The sequence below is a fragment of the Saccostrea cucullata genome, unplaced genomic scaffold (genome assembly GCF_032062105.1).
Source record: "Saccostrea cucullata isolate Sc308-1 unplaced genomic scaffold, CSIRO_AGI_Scuc_v1 ctg3367, whole genome shotgun sequence".
In the NCBI taxonomy this organism is placed as follows: Eukaryota; Metazoa; Mollusca; class Bivalvia; order Ostreida; family Ostreidae; genus Saccostrea; species Saccostrea cuccullata.
The window spans coordinates 8188-35072 of record NW_026934658.1 but is presented as its reverse complement, the minus strand read 5'-3'; the positions used below and the strand labels follow the sequence as shown (position 1 = coordinate 35072).

The 26885-nt window shown below is 36.2% G+C and overlaps 1 protein-coding gene across 1 annotated transcript; it reads left to right on the top strand.

The window, feature by feature from the left end:
* The first annotated feature begins 8281 nt into the window (after nucleotides 1-8281).
* LOC134241142 (uncharacterized) lies at nucleotides 8282-25620 on the top strand. Its single transcript, XM_062723224.1, has 6 exons — nucleotides 8282-8354; nucleotides 19651-20150; nucleotides 20713-20961; nucleotides 21256-21388; nucleotides 22211-22369; nucleotides 25420-25620. The coding sequence occupies exons 2-6, from the start codon at nucleotides 19663-19665 to the stop codon at nucleotides 25603-25605; spliced, it is 1215 nt and encodes a 404-aa protein (XP_062579208.1). The 5' UTR covers nucleotides 8282-8354; nucleotides 19651-19662; the 3' UTR covers nucleotides 25606-25620.
* The last annotated feature ends 1265 nt before the right edge of the window (nucleotides 25621-26885 follow it).

The window sequence follows — 26885 nt, the reverse complement described above, 5'->3', positions numbered from 1 at the left end:
AAAACATAAGTAAGGGGACCAGAGGTCACCTTATATTTAACATCAGTAGGATGACCAGAGGTCACCTTATATTGTACATCAGCAGGGGGACCAAGGGTCACCATATATTGTACATCAGAAGGGGGACCAGAGGTCACCTTATATTGTACATCGGTAGGGGGACCAGAGGCTACCTTATATTGTTCATCAGTAAGGGGGACCAGAGGTCACCTTATATCTAACAACAGAAGGGGGACCAGAGGTCACCTTACATCTAACATCAGAAGGGGGACCAGAGGTCACCTTATATTGTACATCAGTAGAGGGACCAGAGGCCACTTTATATTGTAAATCAGCAGGGGGACCAGGGGTCACCTTATATTTAAAATCAGAAGGGGGACCAGAGGTCATCTTATATGGTACATCAGTAGGGGGACCAGAGACCACTTTATATTGTACATCAAAAGGGGGACCAGAGGTCACCTTATATTAAAAATCAGATTGGGGACCAGAGGTCACCTTATATTGTACATCAGTAAGGGGATGAGAGGTCACTTCATATTGATCATCAGCAGGGATACCAGGGGTCACCTTATATTGTACATTGGCAGGGGGACCAGAGGTCACCTTACATTGTACATTAAAAGGGGACCGGCGGACATCTTATATTGTACATCAGTAGGGGGACCTGAGGCCATTTTTTATTGTATATCAGAAGGGGGACCAGTTGTCACCTTGTATTGTACATCAGTAAGGGGATCAGAGGCCACTTTATATTGCACATCAGTAGGGGGACCAAAGGTCACCGTATATTGTACATCAGTAGGGGGACTAGAGGTCACCTCATATTGTACATCAGTAGGGGGACCAGAGGACACCTGATATTGTACATCGGTAGGTCACCTTATACAAGGGTCGTTTAATAATGTCTTCGGTGCTCGGAAAGAAACAAAAGTCGCTTTTCAATAATTTAGTTACAATGATTTAACCTAAAATTATCTTTTCATTAAAACACATGTAAGTAACATTTTTATCCAATTTCTGATTCATTTTCAATTGTTTTTCGAACTCATTTTCTGGTATGAACCTTTGTATACTGGATTATTGCAGATCCTATGATTTCCTGGACTTGTTTCTTCCTTCTGAAAGGCGTTTTCTCAAGTTTGGCAAATGGAACAAGTCAAAAGGCAAAAGATCTGGCGAATATTGTTAACGTGAATGAACATTAACTTTTGTTTATCCCCAATACTCCTTTACTCTTCAGGGCTTTCGGGTTTGGACGCTGTCATGGAAAAAATCTTGTGTTGTGGATTCCTTATTCTCATTAACCTTTTGATTTTTTGCCAAAAAATTGCTTTCTTGATTCCTCCAGAAATTAAACTGCATCCCCGAATACGAATTTGAACAATAAGACCATTAATATTTAAGAAAATTGCCTATAAATCTATCCTTGTGCTCTTGCAATTCTCTGCTCTTCTTAGACCTTTGCTTTTTTGTCAAGTACATCTTATTGTAAATTTGTTTTGAGGGTTTCAAGCAATAGATTCAAGTTTCATTATCTGTTTGAAATTCAATTGGGATTCTTAACAAATTTTACAGCAGCTTTAATAGACGGTTTAATTTTACTTTAGTTTACTGATTCTTTACAATTCATTTTTAATGCAGTGTCTCGAATACCCTTGTTTTCCAGCTTCTCATAATTAAACTATGTGATGAAAAGTAGTCACATCAATTATTATAAATTCAAGCTTAGTATTGTATGTCATACAGTTCAGGACATTATTTATTGAACAGCCTTCGTAATTTGTACATCAGTAGGGGGACAAGAGGTTACATTATATTGTACATCATTAAAAACTAATGATAACACTATTTTGAACGACAATGAAGAAACCGGAAGACACTTTATATTTTACATCAATAAGAAGACCAGAGGTCATCTTATAATAGTATATTGCAAGTCAACAGGGAGACCAGAAGACACCTAATATTTTACATAGATATTGAGACCAAAGGACTCCTTATTTGGTCACCTGAATCAACGCATGTGACATTGCTATCAGTTTTTTTTTTTTCTGGCGTCGTGCGCTGTGCATTGTGCGTTAACATTTGAACATTTTCAGCTTTTCTCTGTAATCCCTCAACCATTTACAACTAATTTTGGCATAAAGCATCTATGGGTGAAAGGGATTTTTTTTTAATTCATGGTCCCTGCCCTCCACCCCCTAAGGCAATAATGTTTGGGCGTAATTACTACAATTAATGAAATCTTTAAAAATCTTCTTTACTCATTAACATCAAGCCGTCGAACTGTTGGCATAATTATTATAAGCATTGACTCCATACCAAAATTGTGAAATTCATTGTCCCAGGGTCAGGGGCCCTGGGGTTAGGACAGGGCTATAAAATTTATATTGATTTATAATCTCTCTCACTTCGTCTGTCCGAGTATAAATTAATTATACTTTTTATTCTGTATTGAAAGAATAATCAACTCATATGTATGGAATGCTGCTCGTCAGAACGTTTATTACAAATTTAACACATTTGTATTCATTTCAACACACGTTATCTTTAATCATTAAATAATACTTATATACATACATATATATGTGTGTGTGCCTAATTTACTGGTTTCCATTCCTTACAAACGTTCCTTCTAAACGAGCGGTAGAGTAACTTTTTAAGCACGCACCTGCTATTTATATGACCATGTCACGTGACATAAAAACCACACAGATCCACCATTCTGTTCAAACAGGAAATACCCATAACGACAATAATAATAATTATGCATTTATTCTTTGAACATATTTCCCTCTGTCCCTGGATATTAAACAAACTAACTACATGCAAAGTTGTGATGAGGAAGGGTATTCTCTCCAAAGTTTTGAAATTCGTGACCCAAAGGTCAGGGGTTCCGGTGTTACGCTGAGGCTATATAAACTGTAAAGTTTATATTCATTAAAGAGGCTGAGGGGTGGCAGCCATTTTCAGACTATTTTGATCTCCTTTAAAAGAAGAGCTCCATATAAAGATATACAAAAATGATCAAATTTTAAAAACTAAAATGTATGAATTTTTTCTTTGCCAAATGATAGTTGACAGCTTATGATACGGTATCTAAAAAAATAATTTAAAACTGATGGTTAATTTGTTGTCCCCAAGCCTCCTTAATTCTTTTAAAAAAATCTTCCTCTCTGCTCCTGGATATTAATTAAACTAACTACATATAGTTATGATAAGCAAGGGAGTGTCTTCCAGAATTATAAATTTCAAGGCCCCTGGCTCATGGGTGCCATGTCATTTGTAGACAATACTGTAATTGAATTAATGCTTTGAAATTTGTTCTTTGGTATAAACCAATTTTTTTTATGAACAATGGTCCTTTTTACAAAATTGTGAAATGTATGACCTCAGGATGAGGGTTTTTGTGGTCAATGAGCACTACTAATTATTGTTAATTATTACCGCTTATTTAAAATGAAAGTTTTTAAAGTTTTACAAGATGTTCAAATGACCTATAAGAACCATAGGCCTCTTGTCGTGTTCTTAAGTGAACGTCTAGCATCTCGTTAATATACATTTTATCTGTACCCACTGGTCCGCCCTTGTTTTCTTTTTAGGTGTCTGTTGGTTAAGACGAGTCTAGAATCGTTGATGCTTTATCTCTCTGCATTCATATAATATTTTTTATGTCTGATTTCTTTAAAAATGTACAACAAAGGGGACCACTGGTCTCCTTATTTATGTACAATACAAGGTGACCTCTGGTCCCCCTTGTGATGTAAAATATAGAGTGACCTAAGGTCCTCATAATGATCTACAACATAGGGTGACCTCTGACCCCCTATTGATGTATAAAGTGACCTCCGTTTCCCCTTATGATGTACAATATAATCTGATGTCTGCTTTTGTACAGTATAAGGTGACCTATGGTCCCCTTTCTGTTGTACAATATAAAGATGACCATAAGTCTCCATAATGAAATAACATATAAGGTGAATTTTGGTCAACTTATTGTTGTACAATATAAGTTTACTTCTTGTCCACCCAGTAACGAACGTTAAAACTGAACTGAAGGCTCTGTTTCCCTACTGATGTACAATAAAATGTGACCTCTGGTCCCCCTACTGTTATCTCCTACTGATGTACAATATAAGGTGTCCTTTCGTCCTCCTAATGTTGTACAATATAAGGTAACCCCTGGCCCCCTACTGTTGTTCTATATAAGGTTACCCCTGGTCCCCCTACTTTTGTAAAATATAATGTGACCCCTGGTCCCCCTACTGATGTTCCCTACTTATGTACAATATGAGGTGACCTCTGTTCCCCTTACTGATGTACATAAAAGGTGTCCTATGGTCCCACTACTGATGTACAATATAAGGTGACCTCTTGTCACCCTACTGGTGTACAAAATAAGAAACCCCTGGTCTCCCTACTGATGAATAATATAAGGTGCCCTCTGGTCCCCCTACTGATGTCCCCAACTTATGAACAATATAAGATGTACCCTGGTCACCCTGCTGTTGTACAATATAAGAAGTCCTATGGTCCCCCTACTGATGTACAATATAAGATGACCCTGGTCCCCCTGCTGATGGATAATATAAGGTGTCCTCTGGTCTTCCTACTGATGTACAATATAAGGTGACCCCTGGTCCCCCTACTCATGAACAATATAAGATGTCCCCAGGTCTCCCTACTGGTGTACAATAAAAGATGTCCTCTGGTTCAACAACTGATGTACAATATAATGTGTCCTCTGGTCCCCGTACTGATGTACAATACAAGGTGCCCTCTGGTCCCCCTACTGATGTACACATTAAGGTGTCCTCTAGTCCCCCTACTGATGTACAATATAAGGTGACCCCTAGTCCCCCTACCAATGTACGATATATGGTGTCCTCTGGCCCCCTACTGATGTTCAATATAAGGTTACCTCTGGTCCCCCAATTGATATACAATATAAGGTGACCTCTAGTCCCCCTACTGATGTCCCCAACTGATGTACAATATAAGGTGTCCTCTGGTCCCCCTATTGATCTAAAGTGTAATATAAGGTGTGTTCTGGTCCCCCTACTGATGTACAATATAAGATGACCTCTGGTCCCCCTACTGATGTACAATACAGGGGTTACCTCTGGTCCCCCTATTGATGTAAAGTGTAATATTAAGTGTCCTCTGGTCCCCTACTGATGTTCAATATAAGGTGACCACAGGTCCCCTACTGATGAACAATATATAAGGTGACCTCTGGTCCCCCTACTGATGCCCCCTACTGATGTACAATATAAGGTGCCCTCTGGTCCCCCTATTGATTTAAAGTATAATATTAGATGTCCTCTGGTCCCCTACTGATGTTCAATATAAGATGACCACAGGTCCCCCTACTGATGTACAATATAAGGTTGCCTCTGGTCCCCCAAATGATGTACAATTTAAGGTGACTCCTGGTCCCCCTACTGATATACAATATAAGGTTACCTCTAGTCCCCCAACTGATGAACAGTATAATGTGACCTCTGGTCCCCCTACATATGTAGAATTAAAGGTAATGTAGAATTAAAGGTAACTTCTGCTCTCCTACTGATGTACAGTATAAGGTAACCACTGGTCCCCCTACTGATGTACAATAAAAGGTGACTCCTGGTCCCCCTACTGATGTACAATATAAGGTGACCTCTGGTCCCCCCTTCATTCGTAGAATTAAAGGTGACCTCTGCTCCCCCTACTGATGTACAGTATAAGGTGACCTCGGGTCCCCCTACTACAGCTGATGTACAATATAAGGTTGCCTCTGGTCCCCCAAATGATGTACAATATAAAGTGACTCCTGGTCCCCCTATTGATGTACAATTTAAGGTGACCTCTGGTCCCCCTACTGCTGTACAATATAAGGTGACCTCTGCTCTCCTACTGATGTCCCCTACTGATGTACAGTATAAGGTGAACTCTGGTCCCCCCCACTGACGTACAATTTAAAATGACCTCTGGTCCCCCTACATATGTAGAATTAAAGGTGACCTCTGGTCCCCCTACTGATGTAGAATATAAGGTGTTCTCTGGCCTCCTTTCTGTTGTCCCCTACTTATGTACAATATAAGGTGTCTTCTGGTCCCCCTACATATGTAGAATTCAAAATGCCCTCTAGTCCCCCTACTGATGTACAGTATAAGGTGCCCTCTGGTCCCCCTACTGATGTAGAGTATAAGGTGACCTCTGGTCCCCCTACTGATGTACCCTTCTGATGTACAGTATAAGGTGACTTCTTGTCAACCTAATGATGTATTATATAAGGTGACACACTGGTCCTCTTACTGATAAACAATATTAGGTGTCCTCTGGTCCTCCTACTGATGTACAAATAAGGTGTCCTCTGGTCCCCCTATTGATGTTCATTAAGGTGTCCTTTTGTTCCCTTACTGATGTACAGTTTAAGGTGACCTCTGGTCCCCCTACTTATGTACTATACAAGGTGACCTTTGCTCTCCCTACTGATGTCCCCCTACTGATGTACAATATAAAGTGACTCCTGGTCCCCCTATTGATGTACCATTTAAGGTGACCTCTGGTCCCCCTACTGCTGTACAATATAAGGTGACCTCTGCTCTCCTACTGATGTCCCCTACTGATGTACAGTATAAGGTGAACTCTGCCCCCCCCCCCACTGACGTACAATTTAAGGTGACCTCTGGTCCCCCTACATATGTAGAATTAAAGGTGACCTCTGGTCCCCCTACTGATGTAGAATATAAGGTGTTCTCTGGCCTCCTTTCTGTTGTCCCCTACTTATGTACAATATAAGGTGTCTTCTGGTCCCCCTACATATGTAGAATTCAAAATGCCCTCTAGTCCCCCTACTGATGTACAGTATAAGGTGCCCTCTGGTCCCCCTACTGATGTAGAGTATAAGGTGACCTCTGGTCCCCCTACTGATGTACCCTTCTGATGTACAGTATAAGGTGACTTCTTGTCAACCTAATGATGTATTATATAAGGTGACACACTGGTCCTCTTACTGATAAACAATATTAGGTGTCCTCTGGTCCTCCTACTGATGTACAAATAAGGTGTCCTCTGGTCCCCCTATTGATGTTCATTAAGGTGTCCTTTTGTTCCCTTACTGATGTACAATATAAGGTGACCTCTGGTCCCCCTACTGATGTACAATATTACTTGTTCTCTGGTCACCTTACTGTTGTCCCCTACTGATGTGTACTATAACGTAACATGGAATAAAATCATAGGGGAGACCACAGGTCACCTAACGTAATCCATAAATGTTGAACGCTTATATATCATATATCGCATAAAATTGCAGTTAATGTTGCTCAGCACCCACCCTCCACCCCCTCTATCTTTTCTAATACCCATCAGATGGTTATTCCTTTTAAAAAGTTGTTTGTTTTACACTTTAAAGGCTTTACAGTAGTACGATTTATTCTATTTTCACTTTACGTATGCAACGCACTACATTTTGTAGCGGAGTAAACAGGCCCGATAGTCGTGAACTGAGCAGGGGACCTCAGGTCCTAGTTCAGCGTACGTTTTATCCTTCTGCGAATTGATCCCGATGTTATTGTAATATCAGTCGACTGTTTAAAAGTAATTTTCCACAGTTTTCCAGCGCAGAAAATGGCTAAGTTTCTCATTTTATAATTTTTTCCAAAGAATTCCACTAATTTACTAGCCAAAAAATGTCTAAGTCCATTTTTTTTTTCAAATTCCAAAACATTTCAAAAACTTCCAGACACACTTTTCGAGTTTTGTATGGAAACGAATGGAATTCCATGGAATTCCAAAACTTTTCCAAACTCTTTGGAAAATCTACATTAGGGATACCGCGATACAATGGAACCCGCGTTATAATGAGAAGAGAGTATATATAAAGAAAATTGATATCCCACAGTGAATACAAAGACAATCTTTTAGTAAATTTATCTTACAATAAAATTAGAAATGTAAAGAATATACATATAATTCAAAATAATATTTATCCTCTACATATCGCATACAATCATTAAATTAAAAAGCGATAATGACTAAATGAGGCGCTTTCATTTTGATTTTTTTTTAATCAAAGTATATATCACATATTGTTTTCTACAAGAGTTATCTTTCCATAATCATAAAAATAAGCATTTGTTAAATAAATAAAATATAAATAAATAAATATCGATTATGCCAAAATTGCATTTCCTGTAAAAAGACTTTGGAACTAAATACTAACAACTTTTAACGGAAAAGTATATTCTTTATTGGACCGGTTTTCTCTTTTAAGTCGAGGGAGAACCAATTTACTGGATTAGAGACCCAGTTTAAAACGGTAACTGTGAAGTGAAAGTACGTATTTTGACTTGGAGAAAAAGGCAAGTATTTTTAAAAGTTTATTTTTTTCTGTATCATTTAATTGTTTATGCTTAACATACAACCTTGGAACAAGTCCCGGTTCGGAAAAGGTTTATATCGTCGTGTACCCTAAACAGGTTGGGCACACCCCCCAAATGGTCATTTAACCCCCGTTTGGTGGTCAATCGCCCATATCGGCGTCTTTATTACCTACCAAATGGGAGAGAAAAATCGTTTTGTTCAGTTCTCTGGAATGACGTGAAATGGCGCATAACTTCAACTCACGGGGAATAAAATATAGATATTTTTCTAAATTTTGAACGAATTTCAATGCGGACTTTTTTGCGCGGTTTCGTTCAAATATTTGACAAAATCGTCACCTATGTAAACAAGAGTAGCGTTTCTGTGTTTTAACTTAAAAAAGAAAAATTCCCTCCGCCTCGCGCGTAGTTGCACCTATCAATCGTGTTTATCACTTCATATTTCTGTCATTCGGGCAACCGATCAATTATCTTAACCAATTAAAAATGACGATCTTTTCCGAACTTGGGTCAAAAGACTGATTTAGCTACGGAGGCCCATAAGTGTTTATTTTCAAGGAGTAAAATAAGAGGAAGGGTAAGAATTTGCTTTTATTTCGTTTATTTCGTATGCAATGGCTTTATTTTTTACAAAAATACGATATGCAGCGAATTCGTGATAAAATAATCGCTTGAAAACTATAATCTTTTAATAAAAAAAAGAATAATTGCAACTGTCAGTTTTTAAATCTTTTATTCAAAAATATTTATTAAATATAGTAGATACATCATAGATATGCATACTAATACACAAAGGGTCTCACAGAAATCGTAACTTCATCCTAAAAGAAAATAAAGAATAAATGTTACATTCAAATGTAGCAAAAATGAATATTATAGCAGTAAGTGCCCACCATACGAATAAGATACGAGGAGCTCGTGTTTAACGGGATTTTATAGAGATTTATATAGACGCAGATTGAAAGATCATTTGAAAAGTAACTTCTCTAGACTAACACCTCTTGTCTAAATGTAATTTTTACCGAACTATACAAAACAAAATAATTTTTCGTATTGTTTGAGCAAATAGTTCGGCCTTCACGAACAACTGTAGGGTTCGTTTTTACGAAGTTCCAAAGAAATTCCACATGGAAAATTGACTAAATTGTATTAAATGCGCGAGGAATATGTTAATTAAAATTCCCCAGTGCCTAAGTAAATGCGCTTTTGCTTTATTTTAATAAAAATTGGACTTGTATAAAAAAGACCACCATTTGGTAGGTAATAAAGACGCCGATATGGGCGATTGACCACCAAACGGTGGTTAAATGACCATTTGGGGGGGTGTGCCCAACCTGCTAAATTCGTCCGTACCCTAAAATCGTCCCCAAATTTCTCGAGCCCAGCACGTTTCGAACTTTCTATCGATGACGTCATTTTTAATTGTTATGACTAGTGAACATAATGATGCAACTGTTTCAGCAATTATTTTTTAGAATTTGCAGTTTAAACTAGTATTAAACTAAAAGAAAATAAAAATACTTAAAATATCTGATTTTTCCTTAGGTCCATTTTTTATTGATCGTGTACACGGCAGTGACGTTACCCAAAATTACCTCCAGATCAAAATTACCTTTATTTTATTATTTTATACCTGTCAGTGTATTGAATTACGTGCATGGGCTTTGAATTTAAGAATTTGATAAACAGAAATCAACGCTCCAAAACCATAAGGATCCTATATACACTTTCCACCTAGGATATTGACGTTACCCGTGTTTGGTTGACGTACATTTTTGTACTATGCGGCCATGCGGGTATCCGTAATTATTTCAGGGAAAAAATCTAAGTCATCACTGCAATGATAGAGTCTCCAAAAATCAAAGATTTTAACAGTCACTTTGACTAACAGCTGTGAATGCTTCCAACAATAGATATTCTGTTGGTACTACAAATTAAAACAATTTATATTATATATGCTGCTGATATTCCCTTTGTTGTGTGTGTTTTGTTTTAATAAGTTTTATATAATCGATATTTTTTTCTATACAGGAATATGTTATTGAGACAGCATATTTATAAAACCAATTTGAAATATATCATATCAAAAATATTTACCATACATAAGAATTTATTATACCACCACTTTAAAAAAAAATCTGCAATCTTTCAACATTACCAAGCATTGATGATCACATTGTTTGAAGAGATTTCCTTTAGACGTTGCCCATGTCCTCATTAACTGCCCCCCCCCCCCCCCCCATTCGCTTGCAAAAACAAAAAGTCGGTAAGTAGTCAAGTAATCAAGAAGAAAATATTTCATTTCTACAAACCAAGAATTTTTTTTATTGAACAGTCATTTTATTAAGCCGAGGAAAGAATGTGTATTAAAAAACTATTCTTAGGCCACACCAATAAAATGTCTTGTTCTTCGGACAACTGACCCCTAAAAATTGGGGCGAGCGAGCGATTTGATAAATATAATATTATTATTTTCAATCAACATAATTTCCAGGCGGTGAAGTAAAATAACGGAGCGAGCGATTATATATTTTTTGTTTTCCTTTACATTTCTAGAGTAAATCACTATAATTGATGAAATCTTTTCCAATGCCCCTCATCATGTAAGAATTCAATATTCCATATTTGTACATAAACAAATCAGTCATAACAATACTGTTACTATGGTTTCTCACTTTAATTACTTTTATTTCATAAAGGTACAAAATTCTGTAAATAAACCTCCTAATAATATAGAATATTAACTCTCCTATGCACCCCAAACCTTTGGTGTTATCAGGGGACCATGTTTTTGCCCTGTACAAGATTTGCTTTGTTTACTATATGTACATTTATGAGATTTATCACTTTTAAAAAGTGTTTGTTACCTCCATCTTTTACATGTATGTTTGAAAACAGTAATAACAAAATATGATGTGATCAAGACTATGTACATTCACATAAAAGTGGCCAATTCCAGCAGCAATACTATCATTATTATTTTCCTGTATTTATGCACTATTTCAGAAGCTTAACATGGCCCCAAATTTTAATTCACATAATAAAAAATCAGACATTGTAGAACCATCGACAAGTTATGGCAGCAGTGATGTTATTATTATAATACATATAGTAATTCACAAATATATAATGAAATATAATTGGCAGAGAGCCCAAAATAACAAGGTTGAACTTCAGTTATAAAATGAGAAAATATCATTAAAATCAAGACTTTTTTTCTATTCTCAAGAGTTGACTGATATATATTTTAAAATAAAGTACCAAAGATGTTTAAATATTATGCCAATTATGGGAAGCTACTTCGGCAGATCATTTAGGACGATGGATACTTTAATTTCTCCTGGTTGATCCACAACAGCTTGGAATTAGTACATGTAAACCTGGAATCTGTTAATTGCCTGAGATGGAAACGATTCTAAACTGCTTCATGGAAATATTATCTACCTATAATTTTCATGCACTATCAGTATGGTTGACCGTTCAACTGAAGACCTCCTTGAATGACTGATATAAGTCTGCACTATATGGACAGTTCTCGTTGTTTTAGTCCAGTTATTTTCACTGTAGAAATTCAGGAAAAACCACCCATTCTTGATGGAACTAGTTGCTTCAACACACAACATCCCAAAGAAGTCTCCCTAAAATAAAATAAATGCAACTTGTAAAAAGTTTTTAATACAATGTACATACTTATTAAAAAAAATGTATATTTGCATCTTTTACTAATCTTAATAATGTTAATACCTTACACTTACATTTAGGCATCTCCAGAATTTGATGTATGTCTATGATGGGCTTATCTGCCTAAACATAACAGATATGCTCTATCCAATCCTCACAGTTCACCACGGTCACGATGGAGTTATAAGGTTTACTTGTTACCTTGTCGTATCTCTAAAAGCATGCTTTAAAACTGTGCATCATTGGAGCTAAATGCAGATAGTTTCACCCCAATCACCTGTTTGCGCTGATTTCTAACGTCATATACTGTCATATTAATTCAATAGTCAAAACATCAGAGTGTCAACAGTCGCAAGTGTCTTTTCTCTTGCAAATCGATCAATGTTGTCTTGTTTTTTGAGGAAATGTGAAGTTTTCATCTCAATTCCAAACGCAAACATGACCGAGTATTTAAAATAAAATGAAAAATGGGGCGGGAATTGGAACGAAAATTTCTGGAAGCGGGATATTTAAAAATAATATTATTTCTTACGTTTCTCTAAAATACGAGCGCGCGGGTCCGACGAACAAGAAATTTTATTGGTGAGGCCTTATCACAATTTTTACCAATTTGACAGGTGCTATGTGCATTGAAGCAAAACTAATCCAGCGGTCGTCTACTAGCGCCAACTTCACGATATCAAGGTCTTTTCTGCAAACTCTTTATTTTATCATCTACTGCAGAGATAGTAGATGAATAGTTTTTTTTTCCTTTAACGAGAATCTTTCACACATTATTATAATAATTTTTGTGATCAATTGAAGTCTACGCATTAAGTGATAGTTTTCCTTTTGTTTTTTTTTTTTTGGTTTGTTTGTTTGGTTTTTTTATAGAATGTGCCAGTCTTGCACTGTTCAAATATTTTGATTTTCTATTGGTTTTTGCCAGTAAGGTCAATGAATTTTGGAAAATCTAAAATAAAACATTATATAATTCGCATATCAGGTTATTTGATCATGGTGTTGATGAGCATACATGACATCTTTGACAATGTTAATCTGAAAGCACGTTCGTTTTTTTTTATTTCGTTAAAGAAAACAGAGTCAGTAATAGCAAGCAATTTAATGTTCTTAAATTGATAAAAAATTTTGTTTTTTTTTTACTTTTGCGTAGAAGAACTCATTTACAATTTTTGTTATAATGATTTTCCAACCCTTTTCTAATCACAAATCACGGGAAAACAAATAGACCAATCATCTGCAGCCGTTTTATATCTGAAGGACGAACATAGGGTATGGGTGATATTTTTAAGTGTAAAAGTTTGATTTTGTAGAAGAGCTCTAAAAATCGTGTGAAGAGTGTTAAGAAAAAATAATTTGAAACATTTAATCAGCATTTTCATTCAATAACTAGCACTGAAGTTTGTTTATCAATTTGCACGCGCTCGTCGTTACTATGACGTCAAATGTCGTAAGGGGACGAATTATGGGTACACTAGGATACTCAATTTGGAAATTATGGGTTCATACCATACTGATTACTTTTAACATTTGTTTAACAGTTTAAAACTTGTTTCGGCAGTTCAGCTTTCGATAGACCCAACTAAAAAGCTTGAACACTTATAATTTGAAATAACAAAGTAAGGTTTGAATAAGAATATTGACCTGTGAATTTCTTAAAAAAAAAAAGAATGATGTAAAAAGTGAAAATTCATGCTCTCTGAATCATTGGAATTCCATGCTGGAAAAATCTAACAAACCATTATTTTTAGCTCACCTGAGCCGAAGGCTCAAGTGAGCTTTTCTGATCACATTTTGTCCGGCGTCCGTCTGTCTGTCCGTAAACTTTTCACATTTTCGACTTCTTCTCAAGAACCGCTGGGCCAATTTCAACCAAACTTGCCACAAAGCATCCTTGGGTAAAGTTTGTTCAAATGAAGGGCCACGCCCTTTTCCGAGGGGAGATAATTATGAATTAGAGAAAAATAAATGGCATTTTAAAAAAATCCTCTTCTCAAGAACCACTGGGCCAGGAAAGATGAAACTCATGTGGAATCATCCTCAGGTAGTGTAGATTCAAGTTTGTTCAAATCATGACCCCCGGGGCTAGGGTGGGGCCAAAATGGCCGACCCAAGTTTTACATAAAAATATATAGGAAAAATCTTTAAAAATCTTCTTCTCAAGAACCACTGGGCCAGGAAAGATGAAACTCATGTGGAATCATCCTCAGGTAGTGTAGATTCAAGTTTGTTCACATCATGACCCCCGGGGCTATGGTGGGGCCAAAATGGCCGACCCAAGTTTTACATAGGAATATATAGGAAAAATCTTTAAAAATCTTCTTCTCAAGAACCACTGGGCCAGGAAAGATGAAACTCATGTGGAATCATCCTCAGGTAGTGTAGATTCAAGTTTGTTCAAATCATGACCCCCGGGGCTAGGGTGGGGCCAAAATGGCCGACCCAAGTTTTACATAGGAATATATAGGAAAAATCTTTAAAAATCTTCTTCTCAAGAACCACTGGGCCAGGAAAGATGAAACTCATGTGGAATCGTCCTTAGGTAGTGTAGATTCAAGTTTGTTCAAATCATGACCCCCGGGGCTAGGGTGGGGCCAAAATGGCCGACCCAAGTTTTACATAAAAATATATAGGAAAAAATCTTTAAAAATCTTCTTCTCAAGAACCACTGGGCCAGGAAAGATGAAACTCATACGGAATCGTCCTTAGGTAGTGTAGATTCAAGTTTGTTCAAATCATGACCCCCGGGGCTAGGGTGGGGCCAAAATGGCCGACCCAAGTTTTACATAGAAATAAGCATGATAAGTAGGAAAAATCTTTAAAAAACTTCTTCTCAAGAACCACTGGGCCAGGAAAGATGAAACTCATGTGGAATCATCCTCAGGTAGTGTAGATTCAAGTTTGTTCAAATCATGACCCCCGGGGCTAGGGTGGGGCCAAAATGGCCGACCCAAGTTTTACATAAAAATATATAGGAAAAATCTTTAAAAATCTTCTTCTCAAGAACCACTGGGCCAGGAAAGATGAAACTCATGTGGAATCATCCTCAGGTAGTGTAGATTCAAGTTTGTTCACATCATGACCCCCGGGGCTAGGGTGGGGCCAAAATGGCCGACCCAAGTTTTACATAGGAATATATAGGAAAAATCTTTAAAAATCTTCTTCTCAAGAACCACTGGGCCAGGAAAGATGAAACTCATGTGGAATCATCCTCAGGTAGTGTAGATTCAAGTTTGTTCAAATCATGACCCCCGGGGCTAGGGTGGGGCCAAAATGGCCAACCCAAGTTTTACATAGGAATATATAGGAAAAATCTTTAAAAATCTTCTTCTCAAGAACCACTGGGCCAGGAAAGATGAAACTCATGTGGAATCATCCTCAGGTAGTGTAGATTCAAGTTTGTTCAAATCATGACCCCCGGGGCTAGGGTGGGGCCAAAATGGCCGACCCAAGTTTTACATAGGAATATATAGGAAAAATCTTTAAAAATCTTCTTCTCAAGAACCACTGGGCCAGGAAAGATGAAACTCATATGGAATCGTCCTTAGGTAGTGTAGATTCAAGTTTGTTCAAATCATGACCCCCGGGGCTAGGGTGGGGCCAAAATGGCCGACCCAAGTTTTACATAGAAATAAGCATGATAAGTAGGAAAAATCTTTAAAAAACTTCTTCTCAAGAACCACTGGGCCAGGAAAGATGAAACTCATGTGGAATCATCCTCAGGTAGTGTAGATTCAAGTTTGTTCAAATCATGATCCCCGGGGCTAGGGTGGGGCCAAAATGGCCGACCCAAGTTTTACATAAAAATATATAGGAAAAATCTTTAAAAATCTTCTTCTCAAGAACCACTGGGCCAGGAAAGATGAAACTCATGTGGAATCGTCCTTAGGTAGTGTAGATTCAAGTTTGTTCAAATCATGACCCCCGGGGCTAGGGTGGGGCCAAAATGGCCGACCCAAGTTTTACATAGGAATATATAGGAAAAATCTTTAAAAATCTTCTTCTCAAGAACCACTGGGCCAGGAAAGATGAAACTCATATGGAATCGTCCTTAGGTAGTGTAGATTCAAGTTTGTTCAAATCATGACCCCCGGGGCTAGGGTGGGGCCAAAATGGCCGACCCAAGTTTTACATAGAAATAAGCATGATAAGTAGGAAAAATCTTTAAAAAACTTCTTCTCAAGAACCACTGGGCCAGGAAAGATGAAACTCATGTGGAATCATCCTCAGGTAGTGTAGATTCAAGTTTGTTCAAATCATGATCCCCGGGGCTAGGGTGGGGCCAAAATGGCCGACCCAAGTTTTACATAAAAATATATAGGAAAAATCTTTAAAAATCTTCTTCTCAAGAACCACTGGGCCAGGAAAGATGAAACTCATGTGGAATCGTCCTTAGGTAGTGTAGATTCAAGTTTGTTCAAATCATGACCCCCGGGGCTAGGGTGGGGCCAAAATGGCCGACCCAAGTTTTACATAGGAATATATAGGAAAAATCTTTAAAAATCTTCTTCTCAAGAACCACTGGGCCAGGAAAGATGAAACTCATATGGAATCGTCCTTAGGTAGTGTAGATTCAAGTTTGTTCAAATCATGACCCCCGGGGCTAGGGTGGGGCCAAAATGGCCGACCCAAGTTTTACATAGGAATATATAGGAAAAATCTTTAAAAATCTTCTTCTCAAGAACCACTGGGCCAGGAAAGATGAAACTCATATGGAATCGTCCTTAGGTAGTGTAGATTCAAGTTTGTTCAAATCATGACCCCCGGGGCTAGGGTGGGGCCAAAATGGCCAACCCAAGTTTTACATAGGAATATATACAATCCAGTCCAATACGAAAAATCGTAATGTTACTAAAACTCGTAATATAAATAATTTCTAACTCTTCTAAGAGTTACTTCCCTTTCTTCTGACACAATCTCTTTGTTATGTTTCATCAGAGATTATATGTCTCTGGTTTCATCATTATGATATCGTGGATATGTATGGTTAGTGCATTTTCTTTGTTTTGGTGCATTTGATCCAAGTGCAAGCGGATTCAGAGCCTAGTGAGAGTCTTACAAGTTATCTCGTAACATCTCGTTGTTTGAGATGAGGGTCTGATTTTCAGGGTAGACTTCGGGAAAAATATAGGGAATTCGGGGATTATAGACCATTGTGACAAGCTTGAGGATACATTGAAATTTTATGGAAAATTGTTCCTATCCTTGGGACAATTCTTATATAAGATTAATAAAACAAAATGTTCACTCACCCATTACCATTGTTACTTTCTTCTTGCATTTCCATACTTTGCGATAGACGTCACTGACCAAAATGACCACGTGCTACTGGTACCATTGGGACATAATGTATTTCTGACGTCATACTTCCATAAACATCATTCAGTTTCTTTCAATGCTTTATTTTGTCTTGCATTACGAAAACTCGTAATATAGTCTCTCTCAACTTGCTATATTACGAGTTCCCGTAATTTAACTATGTTACGAAAAATAGTAATATAAGAATAATATTACGATATTCTGTAATATTACGATTTCTTGTAATATTACTATATTTCGTAACATTACGATTTTTCGTATTGGACTGGACTGATATAGGAAAAATCTTTAAAAATCTTCTTCTCAAGAACCACTGGGCCAGGAAAGATGAAACTCATGTGGAATCATCCTCAGGTAGTGTAGATTCAAATTTGTTCAAATCATGACCCCCGGGGCTAGGGTGGGGCCAAAATGGCCAACCCAAGTTTTACATAGGAATATATAGGAAAAATCTTTAAAAATCTTCTTCTCAAGAACCACTGGGCCAGGAAAGATGAAACTCATGTTGAATCATCCTCAGGTAGTGTAGATTCAAGTTTGTTCAAATCATGACCCCCGGGGCTAGGGTGGGGCCAAAATGGCCGACCAAAGTTTTACATAGGGATTTATAGGGAAACCTTTTAAAATCATCTTTTCAAGTACTTCAAAGCTATGATTAGTGATATTAATATGGAATATCTTCAGGTAGTATAGATTCTAGTTTGTTCAAATCATGAACCCCTGGGGGGTTTTAAAATTCAAGCCCCCCCCCGTAAACTTTCATTTCTGATCTGATATGTGCTTTTTCCAAGCCAATGTGCTCAGGTGAGCGCTGTGGCCCCTGGGCCTCTTGTTTTTTCCTCACATGTGAATTGTGATATCATAAACATGTGCATTTTCCTGTATTTTCTTTAAAAAGTTGCAGAAGACACCAATTTTCAAATGAATTTTATTTAAGGTAATATTATCCACATGCATCATGTGCATTGTTCAACTTCAGAAAGATTTTGAAATGTGATTTTCATCTAATTTTGCACAACATACATTTATATCAAAATATCAAAAGTACCCATTGGTTGCAGACACTATTTTCTGAAGGAAATTTTCCCTTTAAATGTGTCATTTTGAGGCTTTTTCTGTTAAAAAAAGGAAATACATCAATTTAATGATTATGATTGTAACAGAGACAATTTTGTGCCTCTGCTGGGGATCAAACCCGGGACCTCTGGCTTGCCAGTCCTGTGCTCTACCGATTGAGCTAAAGGGTTAACCCACTAGCCAAAGCTAGTAGGATGCCGTTTATCTAACACTACCACATTGTCCCCCTCCAGAGAATGAGATGTCCTCATCTCTTTTGGAGTGCCGACGCCTGTGGGGCGAAGTTCTGGGGGCATTCACTTTCACCTGCCAGAGAACTCCCGCGTCCCAACGTGGGTGCCAAATGTCACAGCTCTAGACAATTTTGTGCCTCTGCTGGGGATCGAACCCGGGACCTCTGGCTTGCCAGTCCAGTGCTCTACCGATTGAGCTAAAGGATTAACCCAGTAGCCAAAGCTAGTAGGATGCCGTTTATCTAACACTACCACATGATGATGTCGTACATGTATTTCCAGAATGGTACTCCTTGCCAAATTCTGTCATGATTAATCACAGTCATTAACTCAACCAAATTAATTGCCAGTTTCAAAACTTTTTGAAAATAATTTTTTAGAGTGCTATAAAGCTAAAACCATACATTTTTCTTTCTTATGTTATTTGTCACTCTAAATCATTCAGATAATCCATTTTAACTCTATGATCTATGTTTATATTGCATGTGTGTATTAACTAAAAGTTTGTTCTCAAATGTGTCAAAAATATCTGTATTAACTGGGTTAGGGCAAAGTAGAAGATCAGAATAATAAAGAAAATTCAAAAATGTTTTCAAGAGTACTGACATGACCATGATGACTGAAGCCTTCTTAACGAAGTGAATGTTCTCAAGCACTTGCCTAAATTCCTTATACTGGTACCTCCAAAAGAAATGTTTTCCAGAGTTCGCTCTGTTAACCATGTTAACAGGCCTGAGCTACATGTAACTGGGGAACATTAAATTATTTTGATAAGCTGTTTATTCAATTGTTCTGTTGTGTACATGTGTATTTTTGAATGAATAAAAAAGGATTGTGTACCTAGGCTATATAGTGTGGCCTATACTCTTAACTATTCCATTTATTTTAATATTAAATTAATTTATGCATGAATGTTTTTATTTTAAATAATTTAGTTTAATCCTTTCATTTCTTTATTGTAAAAGGTTGTCCTGATCATGAAAAGCAAATCATCTGACCCCCGAACTTCTTCATTTCCTAAAAAAAGAAAGATGAAAGTAGAGTCATCTCCAACCAGTTCATCAGAGGAGGAATCATACACAGATCCAGTCGATCGTTGTGAACGGGTACTTGTGAATGGACAGGAACATGTTTATTTCCCGGCCACTAAATGGGACTATGACGACCTCAAAAAACTAAACATTTTCTTTGATAAGACACCTGAACCTTTGGAGGAGTTTATGATAGAAGTGAAAGAAGACTTTGTGAGAAAATGTGATTGTCCAGATTTTAGTGACAGTTGTAGAACTTTCAGCCAAATGCTTAAAGAGTCTGTTGCTTTTTCTTGTGATTTACAGACAGTTGGGCAGTTAAGTAAACACATGTATAAAAACAAAAAGGCCGTAGAGCAGAAGATGATCGATGCAATAGAAAGTTATGTACAAAAGGCAGCAGAAGTTGAGGAAGATTTGGATTTGAATGACTTGTAAGTAATGACCTATCAACATAGAGTCTTGTCATAGTATGTCGAACTCTCCCAACAAACATTTTTGTCTTAGTAAGTCAAACACTCCTAACATTACAGTATAATCATAGTATGTCAAACACTCTAACATAACAGTATGGACTGTATGGTCATAGTATGTCAAACACTCCAACATAACAGTATGGTCATTGTATGTTAAACACATGAAACACTCCCAACATAATAGTCTGATCATAATATATCAAACACTCCAACATTACAGTATAATCAAAGTATGTCAAACGCTTCCAACATACAAACTTGTCATAGTATATCAAACACTCCCAACATTACAGTATAGTCATAGTATGTCAAACACTCCTAACATTACAGTATAGTCATTGTACATGTATGTCACACACTCCTTACATTACAGTATGGTTGTAGAACTGTACAACATGTACAATCAATTATTTTTGTGTGATTAAAATACTTCAATGGTTGAAGGAAAAAAATTGGGTCCAAGGGAATGTTTTCTGATTAAAAGTAGACTATTTTTTATGCTCTTTGCTTCTGCCTTTAGATTAAACAGAAAATGGATGCCAGCTGTGAAGAGATTTGCAGAGGAAACTTTAAAGCTGATAAAGAAGTCACTGTATCCTTTGGAGGAAGGGGACATGCTCTCTCTAAAAATAGAACAAGAGAAGGAGAGGGGGAGAACTATTGGACAGGAAAGGAAAGAAAAGTCACCTGATATGAATACAGATTGTTTTGGAAGTTTCTTTAAGCATTTTTCCTCTGTATTTGGACAGATGTTTTTCTTGGAGCCAGAGTAAGTGATCAACATGCATGTTACATATTTATGATTAACTAGGATTAACATTCTTATTGGATAAATGAAGGGAGATAGATTAACATTTGTCTTGCAAAGTAGAAATCTTAAGCAATGCTGACAATCTTCTAAATGAATAAAAAGCTGAATTTTAAATTTTTTAAATGCAATAATTTTAGTTTAACATATGAAGCAATTAAAAAAAAATTGTGTCTCATTAAAAACCAAGCATAAACAGAAAATAAACAAAATTTCACCTTTATTATGTTTATTTATTATTTTTCCTGTTTCCAGTCCAGTGAGCAGGAAGACCTTTTACTGTATGGATAAGTTGGTGGACAGTACTCCTGATTTGTGTTACTTGATCCACAGAGAACCTGTCCCTGGGGTCATTGATACTCCTGATTCTATACTGACAGTCACTCAGGTAAATCTGATTTATCCTTTTCTCCAAAATATGTAATATGCACTTGGGTAACACCATGGTGATGTAAATAGTGCAACATTGACTAACAATTCAGAAACAGATCTAAAGATAAAGAAACATTTTTATGCGCCCGGATCGATAGATCCAAGGCGTATATTGTTTTTGTCCTGTCTGTCTGTCTGTCTGTTTGTTTGTCCCCAAACTTTAACCTTCGCCATAACTTTTGAGTCATGAAAGGTAGAAACTTCATATTTGGTATGCATACTTCACTAATTAGGTGCTTTTAAATGACACCAATTTTAATGACCTTGTGACCTTGAATGTGACCTATATGCTAAAAATAGCTTTTCTGTCTGCAAACTTTAACCTTCGCCATAACTTTTGAACCATGAAAGATAGAGACTTCATATTTAGTATGCAAACTACACTAATAAAGTTCTTTCAAATGACACCCAAGGTCAATGACATAGTGACCTTGACTGTGACCTATATGCTAAAAAAAGCTTTTTCGTACCTTTCACCATAATTTTTGAACCAAAAAAGATAGAGACTTCATATTTGGTGTGCATAATCCACTCATCAAGTTCTTTCAAATGACACCAAGGTCAATGACCTTGTGACCTTGAATGTTACCTATGTTTGTATGCTAAAAATAGCTTTTTGATTTTTGTTGCCGCCGGGGGCATATTGTTTCACAAACACATTTTGTTATTGCTTCTTATGGTCAAACATAATAATTAAATTAACAAACTTTTTATTGCTTAATACAATATTACTTTTGACACTTCTTTTTAAACCATGTATTTTGTCAATTCATTTTAGTTAAAATCGACAGATAAACTGAGCAGTGATTCTTCTCTATCTTTGGAAGAGCAGTTGGGTTCCAGGGTATTAGGGCAGGTTGGAACAAGCCTTTTTGCAGAAACAAATTTTTCTTTGTTAAAACCAAATACTCTTGGGATCCTATGCTTAGAAACAAAAGTAAGTACAGCAGAATGATCTTAATATTTAATGTTCTGTCCTACATAACTTTCACATAGTGAGGAGTGATCAAAAAGTTCGCGAACTATCTCCATATTTACAAAACCACAATACAGATCAGAATGAAATCTGGCACACATAGAGTCATGCACATGTTCTATAATTAGCATATGTAATGGAACGTTTTTCCCCGTTTTTGTGATGTCACAATGTGAAAATAAGGTAGATCACTTGTTACAAAAAATGGTTGACTTAGTCGTATTTGAGAAACTAACGGCTGTAAAGATAAACCTATATCTTGGAAATTTTTTTGTAGAAGTTTATAATAATACATGTATGTATATGGTTTATGAAGACAAAAGAATTGCAAGGAATTTTGTCATTAATTGGATTGATTGTTTAAGTGAAGGAAGGGAGATGGTTAAAAATGATGTTTGTTCTTTTGCCCAGTGAAATCAAACGGGGAGAGAGATGTGTCCTTTGTTAAATAATTTGATATTAAGGATCGCCAACTTACAGTTAGAAAAATAGATGAATATCTTTACAATAATATAATTATCAAATACCTAAAATTTGGTTTACTTTAGACTTTAAACAAATCAGATATATGATAAAGTGATGGCACCCATACTTTATCCATATAAAATAAACGACACTAAAAAGACAAAGTCCTAACGGACTTGGGTTTTGATGGTCACCATGCTCATTCTGGAAAAGGCTATCATTAACCACCCATACTATTGGCGAAATTAGGTCATTTCTGACAAATGGACTGTTTTTGTTGGAAAAAATAACCTGCATCGTAAGAAATATAAGAGGCGGAAAAAATTTTAAGTTTCTATGACAGAACGACTAGGATCATGTCACGTGACTGCCTATATCATGTGATCTGTGATCGGAGAGGACGACTTTGAAACATTTTCAACACTGAAACCCTATATCATTTCTCTTTTGGAAGTTATTCAATTAGTTCATGAACTTTTTGATCACCCCGGGCCCTCATACAAGTGTTTTTTTAGTTAGATAGTACTAAACTATAAGTTTATTAATTTTTAAAAAAATTTTGTGCCTTACATTTTACTTTAAACATATACAAAGTATTTTAATAGAAAATGGTTGAAATAGAAGACTTTAATCCTGTTTTTATGGAGAGGACTGTACATTTATTTTACATGTATAATTTTTATATTTGTCTTAATATATTTAAATATATTAAATTAGAAGATTATTTTAATTTGTAATTTTCATTGCCTGAAAGGATGTCACGTGATATTCTCCTTTTGTGATATCATCGCAAAAGCGCATCGGTGGAAAATGATATCGCACAACACAGCATTTGGTTGCCCTGAAGTAATGTAGAATGTGACCTCATAATATAAGAAGTGTGTTTTTAACCATTGTCATGTAATGACAGCCAAGTCTGTTTAGTTAGAACTGTGTCAGTGCATTTACTTTGAGTGATTATATGATATAACTATTATGGACTTCAGTGAACAGTCAATATGTGGTTATAATGACTCATGGCAATTGATATTGACCTCGGACATAGAAAATGATAGCAACCTTGCAGGCTTGGTCACTGTCACTTCCTGTGTCTTTGGTCAATATCAATGCCATGACAGTCCAGTCCAATACGAAAAATTGTAATATTACAGAATATCGTAATATTATTCTTATATTACTATTTTTCGTAATATAGTTAAATTACGAAAACTCGTAATATAACATGTCGTGAGAGACTATTTTACGAGTTTTCGTAATGTAAGACAAAATTAACATTGAAAGAAACTGAATGATGTTAAGGAAAGTATGACGTCAGAAATACATTATGCCCCAATGGTACTAGTATCACGTGGTCATTTTGGTGAGTGACGTCTATCGAAAAGTATGAAAATGCAAGATGAAAGTAACAATAGTAATGGGTGAGTGAAAATTTTGTATTATTATTCTTATATAAGAATTTTCCCAGGGATGGGAACAATTTTCCATAAAACTTCAATGTATCCTAAAACTTGTCATAGTGTTCTATAATCCCCGAATTCCCTATATTTTTCCCAAAGTCTACCCTAAAAATCAGACCCTCATCTCCAACAACGAGATGTAACGGGATATAACTTGTACAACTTTCGCTAGGCTCTGACTCTGCATGCACTTGGATCAAATGCATCAAAACAAAGAAAATGCATGCATATCCACGATGATTTGATGAAACCGGAGACGTATAATCTCTCATGAAACATAACAAGCAGGTTGTATCAGAAAAAAGGGAAGTAACTCTTAGAAGAGTTAGAAATTGCTTATATTACGAATTTTAGTAATATTACGATTTTTCGTATTGGACTGGACTGCATGAGTCCTTATAACCACATATCGACCTACACTTAAGTCCATACTTGTATAATAATATTAGCAGATGCACATGGCTATAATATGTGAGAGTGCTTCTTCCAAATTATAAAATTCAAAAGCATTGGGTCACTTTGGAGTTGAGATGTGGCTTTATGTTATTTTAGTGTTTTGTGTTTTTTTTTGTGATCATATTATAGTTAGATACATGTAGCAGATTAACAGTTTGTTGTTTATTGATGACCAAGAGACTTGTGGCTCATAGGTACATTGAAAATATATACAATACAGGCAAATGGTAGATGATTGAAAATACATGTACTACAATCTATAAATATATGGATATAAAAAGTTTGTGATGAAGATGGACTCTTACGATCGAAATTTTGAAATATTACATGTATTATTGATATTTTACAAATTAGCTTTTCCCTTTGTTTTGTAACTCTCAATTGATATTGACAAAGTTTGTAAGGACTGGCTAGTACAGACACGTAATTAGATGTACTTTCTATGGTCTCGCCTTTAATCAGGCCTATGTAATAACATTATTGTTTAATTGATTCGGTTCACAATTCTCTAATTAAAAAAAAAATATACTAGTACTTGGCTCACACTGACATTATATTGATCTTTTACTGGGTTGTACATTGTATTATTATTCAGGTGATCTTTTCACAATTTTTTTGTTGAACTTTTTTCAGATTATTTTTGTGTACCTGAAGTTACCAGATGAACATTACGTGAATGTCCTTTTAAAGACACCTTTGACCACAAAAGGAAGGATTTCCTATACCCAGCCATTTGATATGTTAAATGCGGAGGACAGGTCCAAAATTGCAGATTTCTTGTATTTCTTTGGATGTCTCCAAAACAAAATTAAATGCTGATTTTCAAATTCAAAACTTGTTTATAATTCAACTCAGAGATGGCCATCTTCGCTAACCAAGGGTTTCTGATACGCTACTCTCCTCATGAACCCGTGGCATACAATGAAGTCAAAAGACGGGTGTTGCAACCACTATTGAAATAACGACCACTATTGAAATAATTATATCAACAGTGGTTGAGAGTGCATTTCAATAGCAAACATACTTAGTAACCACCTACTGAAATACGACCACTTTTGAAATAATTATATCAATAGTGGTTGAGAGTGCATTTCAATAACAGACATAGTTTGTAACCACTACTGAAATATGACCGCTATGGAAATAATTATTTCAATATATATTGGATTCATTGTTCAAAGCACTATTGAAATCAATAATTTTATCCATATTGAAATCCTTATTTCAAAAGTGAACATTATTTCAAGTGGTTGCAACATACGTTTGTTATTGAAATGAATCTCGCCCACTTACTATTTCAATAGTAGTCGTATTTCAGGAGAGGTTACTACGAGGGTTGATCCAAAAGTAATGTCACAACTTCGATTAAATCGCTATCCGTCGACGTAAGACAAAAAAATTACAAATGATGAAAGCTACATTTATTTCAAATCAGACCTGAAAATTTCAATTCAACATGATTTATACTTTTTAAAATATCGGATTATATACAACGTGCGATCATGGTAGTCGCCGCACCTAAATAACGTCATATGACGGATAAGCGCCGTCATACATTTAAACGCTTCCCTTCGTTTCATTAAAATATTTGAGGTTAGATATCCAAGAACACGTTCACAAATTTCACTTTTTTCCCTTAATACTCATCGTACACTGACTCTTTCCATAATTAATTAATTCTGTCAAAATTCATTGAACAGTAGTAAATGACCAACTTAAAATTTCACATATCGCTCTATCCGTCACTGTCTTTTTGACAACGTCACGCACCATTGAACATTTCCGTCCGCCCTCCCATCTTTCGGTTTTCTTGTCATCTGCTGAGCATTTAATGACCCATCACCCACCAAAAATCGCTGAAACCATCTAAACAAGTCTCTTATTTACATTCTTTCCTCTGAAAGTCTGGTGAATCAACGTAACTGTCTCTACTGGCGATTTCTTCATTTTGAAGCAAAAATGCATTTCAGTTTGTTTGGGCTTTTTTGTCCATTTTGACATTTCCTTTTTTCGATGCACCGGAATAAATCAACGATGTTTTTCATAAAAATAGCAGTGATGTCATATAATTTTCAATTTAAGACTAGAAAATGATGTAC

Coding starts and splice junctions, on each gene's coding strand:
- LOC134241142 (XM_062723224.1), top strand. CDS start 19,663: ATGAAAAGCAAATCATCTGACCCCCGAACTTCTTCATTTCCTAAAAAA. Junction 20,151..20,712: donor GATTTGGATTTGAATGACTT/GTAAGTAATGAC, acceptor TTCTGCCTTTAG/ATTAAACAGAAAATGGATGC. Junction 20,962..21,255: donor ATGTTTTTCTTGGAGCCAGA/GTAAGTGATCAA, acceptor TCCTGTTTCCAG/TCCAGTGAGCAGGAAGACCT.